Source organism: Dinoponera quadriceps, unplaced genomic scaffold (assembly GCF_001313825.1).
Source record: "Dinoponera quadriceps isolate SergipeBrazil2010 unplaced genomic scaffold, ASM131382v1 scaffold2305, whole genome shotgun sequence".
Lineage (NCBI taxonomy): Eukaryota > Metazoa > Arthropoda > Insecta > Hymenoptera > Formicidae > Dinoponera > Dinoponera quadriceps.
The window spans coordinates 637,059-647,114 of NW_014556411.1; the positions used below are offsets into that span (position 1 = coordinate 637,059).

The following is a 10,056-nucleotide window of genomic DNA, read 5'->3' on the forward strand; positions in this document are numbered from 1 at the left end:
TCAAGGCTTGACGTCCTTCTGCACGTTGTGCACAACGTTCGCCGAAGTCTGGAACAGCTTCTTCTCGAACTCGGTTATACGCATTCGTACGATCTGCGTGATGCCGTTTTCGCCGATCGCGCAGGGTAAAGACAGGAATATTTCGTGGCACACGTCATGATGACCCTGGGGAAAGCAAAACAGTTTCGCTTAGTATGCTACAATTTCGCTTAAAATGTTACAATTTTGCGCGTTTGCTTAGCTTGCGCACGCTGAAAAACCCATTTAATTGACTTAAACAAAATGCTCGCTTGAACATAGTCAAACAGGTGTTTTGGTAGTGAGAAATTACTATAATTTGGTTCTCTGAACCAAAATTTCAGTTCTCTGAATCAGACCTTATTCATTTCGAAGAACTAAATTTTGACTTTCACAACCAAAATACTTGTTTGTCCGCACCTAAATAAGGACTTTGTTTGACTCAACTAAGTGGGTTTCTCAATGCTTTAGTAATTCCTTTGAAAAAATTCGGGCGATCAACATTGTGGAATTCACTTCGATTTATTTCAGCGAAACATTAATCGTTTATTATTATTTATTAGCTATAAAAATCTTTTTTTCTTCATGAATAATGTGAATAGTATCAGTGAAATGAGAGTAGTTTGACAACACATGTTAGTACATACATACCTTGATCAAAGTCGAAACTGGTATAATCGCTTGCGTATTATTTAATATCGCCGATACGATGTTGCCTACGGATAGTCCAATGGCCGTATTTGAATATCCTTTCAAACATCGCACCATGGCGCCTCTAATAAAAGAAAAAAATATTAATATTTAATGAGAAAACGAAGGGGTGTGGGAGCGCAAGTTTTTCTTTGATACACAAAAAAAAAGTGCTTGATAGTAAATAATTATTTCAGCATTCCCTTTAGCAAATTTTTACTTGGATAAAGTAAATATTATTTGAATGTAGCACTTTTTTCGACGATTTGAATTATCAGACTCACAGTCTCACGACTTCCTTCGATATTTCATTCCATTTTTCGTCATCCGTATCTAGACCGATATTCGGGATTATGTCGCGGAACTGCACACCTGCGACGTTCACTCCAGACCACAGCGGAACTAGGAAATGTTAAATGTTAGATCGGATTTTGTTACGTACGTAATATATTGCTTTTCTCTTAATGTCGAATGTCAAAGGGCGATCGCTGAACTCACCCTGACTATCCCCGTGTTCGCCGATGACATATCCGTGTACCGAAGTCGGTGCAATTCCTAGTCGATCGGCGATCAGGTAACGAAATCTTGCGCTGTCTATATGGGTTCCGCTACCGATTACCTGATGGACTGGGAGTCCGCTTAGTTTCCAAGTGATCCAAGTCAGAATATCCACTGTGAGAAAAAATATTTCACGTGGTGTATGCGCTGCGCTTGAATTTTTAACGTGACGTAATATATGTTGTGTTTCACTGCACCATGCGACATAAACTTTGCAAATTTCTAACTTTTGATATTCTGTTGCTTTTATATTATATACATTGACTGTGCCAAAAACGTTTATTGATATATATTTAACAAATTAAGTCAATTTTAACCTGGATTACTGATGACGACGAACACCGCACTCGGGCTGTAGCTCACCAGCGGCGGTATTATACTTTTCATTATTTCCATATTTCTTTGAACCAAATCAAGCCGAGTCTCTCCCTTTACCGGCCGGACACCCGCGGCGACCACTACGACCTTCGAATTTCTCGTCACGCAAAAATCTGCGAAAGAATCATTCTTTCGTTCACCTTCGGATGTTGACGAAAAAGGAGAATTATAAATGCGGCTTCGTGCAAACGAATTTATAAACCCGTACAAAGTACGAATCACAATTACGATTCTTCCAGTCGTGTATGCAAATTTCATTACATCACTCATGATATCACGTAGTATTTTTACAACTAACGCGAGAATTTGAGAAGTCCTTTACCAGTATCGTAATCGATCTTTGGATCTCCCATAAAAACAGAGCCGTGAACAAAGTCCATTCCTTCGCCTTCCAGTTTTTTGGGGAAGGCATCTACCATCGCGATATGCGAAGTGATTCTCTTAAAACGATAATAAAAGCCAATGAAATGTATATCACCAACAGATCGTATGCGAATATTTCTATTCTTTTGTAACACATACTACAAACTGTATGTGTAATTGAGAACTAATATGATTATTACGATATAGTCTGATAGTATGCATTCCATTAAGTGCACTCGCATAATATATGAACTTTCACTTCAATTCGAAACAAGTGGAATTCGAACGGCCCCCAAGGGCTATTCGAAAGGTATGAAGGATCACGGTACCTGTAAGAGAAGCGAATTGGCGACAGCAACGCCGACCATACCAGCACCTACAACAGTAACTTTGTGGCAACAATCTCTAACTGGCTCCGCTAACTTGCAAAGGAGCTCTTCTCGCAAACATGGCGTACTGAAATTTGAGTAATTCAATTCCTTTCAATATCTTTAATAAAATATTATATTGTAGTTGCAGAATGACAAATGAATATAAATGAAATATTACAATTTTTCGTGTATACCTTTTATGATAAATAAGTTTTATTGAAAATGCATATATCATAATTTTTAGGAATAACTTTTTCCGTCGGCATTTAATATTTGTCATATATTTTTACTCATTTGCCTTTACAATTTAATCCATGAATATTTATAATATTTGAATATTTGAGCGCGGTCAAACGAAAAATCTGCTGTTAAATTAATCTTGAAGTAAATTTTCTATTGCATGCGCAACATTTCATCCCAAATAACAAATCGTCATTAATCGATGTAACGAGGAATGCTCACGTGAAATTGTGTGCTCCTTGTGCATCCGATCCCGCGGTCGCATCCTTCCCAAAACGGTTTCCCTTATTACGTCCGAGAACTTCCGTCAAGATCGTCGGCGGCAAAGTGCGTAAAGATCGGCTCCTGACGAAATCACGCGTCGACGTAAACCGTACGAAATGCCTCAAGCATAACGGTAACGATGAATTTGACAGTAGAGGTGATGAAACCATTGCTTCTGTCACTCGTCGAGTTAGCAAACGTCGCACGATCGTTTTCCCTCGCACTCGTTACATCGCATGGGATCGTTTTTTTTTCGAAAGGAGAGAGTACATTGATAAGCGGCTGACATAACATCCTTATGTCATACCGCCATTATATTGGTTCGCCAATTGTTAAACGCATCCATGGTTACTGAGTCTCGGTTCAGCTTGTTAGATGACCAATTCATGTATAACAGGTGCTCATGAAATTATATGATTTATTGATATGCAATTTAAAAGTATTTTATTATACAAAAAAATATTACGTTAGATTAGAAATGGATGTTGAAAACGGATGTTCGTCACGACATTTATTATCTTAAATCGAATAATACAATGTGTTAGGATCATTTATTAACGCACATATAAATAAATACGCATAAATATTCATAATAAGAATGTTTATTACTCAATCATAGAACGTGTGTAATAGAGCTTGTACAAAATACGCATGCAAATAATTATTTAGCAACGGCTATAAAAGTTAAGTAAATTTGCATAATACTGCATTTGTTTGATACGTGTACGTGTATATAACTTATATAATTATTTAATCTATTGTTTCGTCGCCGTTTAAGCATCATTACACATACTTTAAGATAAATATATTGAATGAATAAAATATAAAACATGACAATAGAAATACGCAAATAATATAAAATTATATAGTCCTAAAATTTGAGACCCTTTTGCACTTCATGCATCGTTATAGAAGATTTCTGCAGTAATGCAAGCTCTTCATCTGTTAACTTCTGCTGAACTATATGCGTAACGCCATCTTCACCCAGCGTGCAAGGCAAAGATAAAAATACTTCTTCGTTGATTCTATGGTGACCCTAGAATTTAGTGAAGATGTTATTTTAAAATAATTAAATTCCCTATTATATATATATATATATATATATATAACTTCTCCTTTCGTTATGAAGACTATTTATATTACTTAATTTTAATAAAAAATGTCAATAATATATATTTAATCAATTATTTATTTAGAATATACTAACAAGTTTTTAATAATTTAACCCTTTGCACTCCGCTGTCGCCGTAGCGGCGACATGGTTGTTTTGCTGCCTCGGCACTTTAAGAAATTTTAAGTCCTAAAATTTATGTTTTTCTTTTATAATATAAGTTAGAATATGTTTTGTTATAAAATAGCTAAGAAATAAAAATTTTGTTTTATTGAAACGACTCTATTTTTCTTCTACATCATAGGTATGTACTTGGAACTAATAGCCTCTATGCATTATTAGGCTGGAGTGCAAAGGGTTAAGTAAATATGATTTCATTAAAGGATACTTTACGTTGTTAAAGAATAAAAGACCGGTAGAGATATTTATAAAAATATACGAAATATTACACGGTTTTATATTAAACACAGGTAATTGTTTAGATAATAACATCACGAAACTTTAAAAAGCTTGATAAAAACATAAATCTTTTGGAAATTTCGTTGCAGAATTACCTGCGTAAAATAAGCTACTATAAAATAATATTGTAGAAATCTATATTGTCGACTTACAGTAACCAGTGTGGACACGGCATGCACTTGGTTCGAATTTCTCAGCATCGCTGATGCGAGGTGCGATACGCTGAGACCGATAGCCCACGAGGTGTAACCTTTAAGTTTGATCACCTCATATGCGCTTTGGACCACTTGCTTATGCAGATCACCCCAATGTTCCTTGTCTTTGTCGGTGCCCACGTTCTCGTATAAATCGCGAAAACGTACTCCGGCAACATTGACTCCAGACCACACGGGCACTGACAGAAATAAATATCTCTTATAGTGATAAGTTTGTGATTCTCTTCCTGAGAGATCTATTTTGTCATAATTGGAGCAATCAAAATGACAGAATAATTCTACATAAAAAATCGAAGATATAGAAAATATTTTTCTCATTTTCACAACACACTATTTTGCGTGCATTCAATTATGCTGTCATTTAATGTTTATCGTGTTGCATAGTATTAAATAAAAAAAAAAGGGATATTTGACGTACCACTAGTATCGCCATGTTCTCCGATGATCCAACCGTGACAAGATGTAGGCGCGACGTTGAGTTTTTGCGATAACAGGAAGCGGAATCGAGCAGAATCTAAATTTGTACCGCTGCCGATAACTCGATTCTTCGGTAAGCCAGAAAGTTTCCATGCCACGTACGTCAGAATGTCCACCGGGTTAGAAACGATCAGAAGTATCGTGTTTGGACTATATTTCACCAACTGAGGAATGATGCCTTTGAAGATATCGGTGTTACGTTGAACCAGATCCAGCCTGGTCTCGCCTTCGCGTTGACGAGCACCCGCTGTCACGATGCAGATGCTCGAATTCGCGGTCGCGGCGTAATCCGTGCTGGCATTGATTTTCGCGTTCTTCAGAAACGCGCTACCGTGTTGCAAATCCATCATCTCCCCTTTCAATTTATCCGCCATCACATCAATTAACACTACATCACTCGAAACATTCTGTAATGGGAATCTTATTTGAAACTTATTTAAAATTTCACCGTGTACATTCATCGATTATTGACCTAATAATAACTTACGTTTGTCAAGATGCTGAAAGCACAGGCCATTCCAACTTGGCCAACACCCACCACCGTGATTTTATTTCTACCGATTAATACCGGCTCCGTCACGGTGCTTAACAGTTGATCCTTCAACATTGCCATCTTCTGTGAAATCAGAAAGAATAGTTTATCAGTGATATCTACGTGACATTTCAAAAATATACATTTTTATCGAATATTATTAACATTATTTCATCGATTTTTTCGTCACTTGTTCTCTATGAAAAAAAAAATAGATATGGTGGAATTGAAATTAATATGTCAGAAAAATTAATACTAGCTTGAGAGACACCGTGAAGGTCAAAAGAGTCACGCAGGGTTGTAGCTACGCGTGAAGACTCGGTCGTCTCTATTATTGAAAGGGGCTCTTTCGGCGAGACAATTTCCTTGTGCGTTCGTTCGTTGAATTAAATTCAATGTGAGAGCGTTAACACGAGTTCAAGAACCTCGTTAATAATATCGCAAGCGCCCGTGTCTTTTTATAGGATTCGCGCGCAGCGTCGGCAAATGCCGTTTCGAGCGATGTCGCTGCGAGATGTATCACGTAATTTCTGCCGCTGCACGTGCGTAGAGATGCAACGGATGGTGCATGCGGTCGTCAGATGGCGGTAACGATACGATAGGGCAAGCGTGTGTGCATCTCGTGAGAGACAAGCGTGGCACATCCTCTCGAATCGGATGCAAACGCACGAACCGTGTGAAGCGGAAAAAAATATGGACGCCGGAGTACGTCGGAATTTAATTATGGATCGGCTCGCATGGATCGTCGACTACTCATTAATCATAGATCGCCAATAGCGCTTAACCGGCGAGATATAATCGAGCAACGACGAGCGTGCGGAGCCCCGGTATCATTAAACTCGCTACACTTTGTATGGGAGGGCAGAAAGTAATAAATCGCGATGTACCAACAGTAACGGTACATAGTGTAACGTAGACGATAATATCACACGAGTGACGTTTTATCGTAGATAATAAGCTCAGGCTGATAGCGAGCTCGATGACTAATCAGATAAAAAAAAACGTGAAACACACAAAAAAAACAATGAAACTTTAACCGTCACGTTAGAAATATCGAATGCAAATATTAGCAGTTAATACCCATGGCGATTAGATCTTATGAGAAGAGCTTGTCTCAGTCAATTTTACCGTGGGAAATCATCTTTCTCTGTCATCTTTCAGTCTAACGTTGTATATTTTACTGTTATATCGTTAATTAATTAAAAGTAGTTTTAGGTGATATATTTCCAAAAGAATCTTCACACTAACCTGGACGAATTACTATGTCAATGCGAGCACTGCTCTTTGAAAACGTCGAACGCAGACTGAGCGCTTTGCAGCCGGTACACTGCTATACTACTGACTGAACTGACAGTTCGGAGGTGCGGATCCGTTAAGGTGACCTTGTCCCCACCTTTTATACTTTCCACAAGCGACAAATATTGCGAGATACTCGAGATCATGGCGGCTACTTGTTTCGATAATCCGGGAAGCCGGAAATTAACGATCGAGTCTATAGAATAATTTTTCAAAGCTTGTTAGCAAATAGCAAAAACTCTGAATAGTGAACGCGGCTATCTCGAAGCACGTGGTACGTGCTGCAAGATTTCACAGAGAGAAGCATGACGTATACGCACGCGCAAAATGACGCAACCTCACGCACGTCTCGAGGTAGTATTCGACATCGATCCCCAGCCTGGCGATACTTTCTTCTCATGTATTCTCCGTGGATTCACCAATCGCGAGATGTTGCCGGAACGTCGGAGAGTTTGAGTCGAATGTATTTCTGGAATCAACGTCCAAATAGTAACCGTCGCGTTTTTAGCACAGACATTTTATGGCGATCGGCGAAGTTAAATCCGCCTTGACGTCTCCGAACGTAAGGAATATCGAAATTAATTTAATATTCTTAACTATACTTTTTTGAACAAAATATTTTGCATTTTATTGATAGACGATGCAATATGATGCATTAAAAGAAAATACGTGAGAGACAGCTCGTATGCATATCCGTTCGCAATACTGATTGATATATTGGTTATATATTTTTTACCATTATTTTTAATTGTTTTATTCTGTTTATTAAAAATTAAAAGGGACACATATTATTCAATTGTCACGTATTATTCAATTGCCTGTCATTTAATGATATCAAAAATACTTGTTGCAACTTATAAATGACGCAATTGTGACTATGTGAATGTAATAAGTTGTGCAAAATATAGACTCAGATTTGACGTAGGTAATATAAAACTAGAGTTTTAGACGAAATATGTTATCGAAGAATATCATTATATCAACATTGATTAACATACATGCACATAGCGCAATATTCCGCTAGGATGAATCAAACGTTTACGCGACACCAGTTGCATGCCTTCTGACGAAACTTTCGTCACGTAGCTGCAACGTCGCACGGTGATACGTGAGACTTGGTCATCGATCCTTTTCGGAGCTCACAGGGCGGCATTGTGTGCGTGCCAGTCGGCACGTTCTTGCGATTCTTTCTCTCTCTCTTCTGCTCTTCCTTCTTTCCTCTTATTCACAAGTATACCCGTTTTCCCATTGGCACGATCACAATTACACCTAGCAGGGAACGTGAGCGAACGCACGTACAAGATCATGAAACTTTATTACCCGAAATACGACGTCGAATCGCGTGACCCAGTTTACTCTCAAACGCAAGATGCAATAATTTATAAATAAACCGTCATTGAGCTCGAATTTATTCGAGAAAAATGATCACGGTTGATACATATACATTTTACCGAGAAAATAAAAATGCCCTTACTGTAGAGGACATTTTGAGAAACCGAGTCGCAATATTCCGATCGTACGCCGACTTTGATCAGTTTTTACCGCATGATTTTGATTGACACCTGAAGGTAGAAAAGCCCCCACGGTCGTTCTCGCATAAAAACGGTCCCATTTTACACTTTCTCGCAATGTCATTTTCTTGAAAAATAGCGTCGCCAACATTAACCGCTCCTTTGCATCCGCGTCCCCAATTACTGCATATTGCCGCGCGGACACCTCAACGTGCGCACGGCGAGCCCGTGCAAAAACCTGACGAATTGCATGTCTCGTTTCTCTGCAACGGCCGAAGGTTAAAATGGTCGGCGGAGGAGCGCTCGTGGCAGCGTCGCCGAGCGACACGGCACCTATATGAAGATGGCACACATAATTACAAACCCGAGAGAGCCCGAAGAGTGGACGTCGCGAAATTAGCATAACCGTATAAATGCACGTACGGGACAACCGGGCGTGCATATATACTCCGCCGGAGTAACGCGGTCCTTTTTGCCTCACCTGCGCATGCACGTTATGTTTATCACTTCTGCGAAGCAAATAACTCGTTCGTCCACGCTACCCTACGGGTAGTCCTGTCTTCGATGAGGGGAAAGACCACTGGACCAGAGATTCGGGCGTCAGCGAGGTGTGAATAGCGTCGTCGATGTAGCTCTTTCGTCGTTTTCGAGAACGCTCGAATCGCGTGTATACAGTCGGCGTCATATATGCCAGTATGCTATACCACTCCCTGGATCGAAAATTAGACAATTTTCAGACTTATATACATATATACACACAAGCATGGGCGTAGCCAGGATTTCATTTAGGTAGGGAGGCAAAGATTTATTTTCACACAAAATTCATCATACATATATTAAAGCCAGTCTTCGCGGATCTTCAGAAAATGTTCTTAATTCTTATTTTTCCACTTTCTTTCTTCTCATGAGCACCATTTTTTTGGTGTACATCAACATGTATAGTCCACTGAGGTGGTTTTCTGACATTGTTGGGTCGCAACCAAGTTTTCACCCTTAGCAACGTGCTGAAAACCTTTCTCGTCTGAGGAATGACACAGCATATACGATGCCGACTGTGCGACGAATTTAGTAGCTATTAAATCCCGACTCCCGACGGATTCGTTCGCGCGGAGTCAAGCGCGAAATGTCGCGTGACGACGAGGCCGCGACTCGCCGCCTAAGATCGCGGAGAATCGAGACGCTCGTTATCGCGGGCTAACGAGAGATCTCGCCGCGATAGATAAAATTCTACGGAGTAGGCCGCGGTTTACACGTGCGGCTACTCAATTCCCAAGTACCATTTTCCATTAATGCGACATTCCTCTTACATAAAACGCGTCCTCTTGCTCCTTGCCTCGCCGGCGTGATCCACAATGTTGATCCGCGACGCCGTCGAGCGTGTCATGATCTCCGAAATGTGAGCGCACTGTGTATGTAAAACGGCGCGATCATTCGCATAGTAATCGTCCGCTAAAATATGCGGAAAGAGGCGCATTGGCGCAACGTCCCGCTGCGATTTCCATAAACAATGTGCGCAAAGTGCCCGCACAATTTGCCCCGCAGCCGGGGCGAAGTCGCACGGCGGAGGGGGGGG

The 10,056-nt window shown here is 39.8% G+C and overlaps 2 protein-coding genes across 2 annotated transcripts; both read right to left on the reverse strand.

The window, feature by feature from the left end:
• On the reverse strand, positions 1-2,474 carry LOC106747313 (L-lactate dehydrogenase C chain-like). Its single transcript, XM_014624711.1, has 7 exons — positions 2,337-2,474; positions 1,967-2,084; positions 1,584-1,757; positions 1,207-1,380; positions 993-1,110; positions 670-793; positions 1-165 (listed from the first exon to the last, which is right to left on the reverse strand). The coding sequence occupies exons 1-7, from the start codon at positions 2,373-2,375 to the stop codon at positions 1-3; spliced, it is 912 nt and encodes a 303-aa protein (XP_014480197.1). The 5' UTR covers positions 2,376-2,474.
• Positions 2,475-3,572: 1,098 nt separating this feature from the next.
• LOC106747310 (L-lactate dehydrogenase-like) lies at positions 3,573-7,010 on the reverse strand. Its single transcript, XM_014624708.1, has 5 exons — positions 6,925-7,010; positions 5,632-5,760; positions 5,086-5,551; positions 4,605-4,846; positions 3,573-3,918 (listed from the first exon to the last, which is right to left on the reverse strand). Exons 2-5 carry the CDS (start codon positions 5,755-5,757, stop codon positions 3,754-3,756), a joined length of 999 nt encoding a protein of 332 aa, XP_014480194.1. The 5' UTR covers positions 5,758-5,760; positions 6,925-7,010; the 3' UTR covers positions 3,573-3,753.
• Between the last annotated feature and the right edge of the window lie 3,046 nt (positions 7,011-10,056).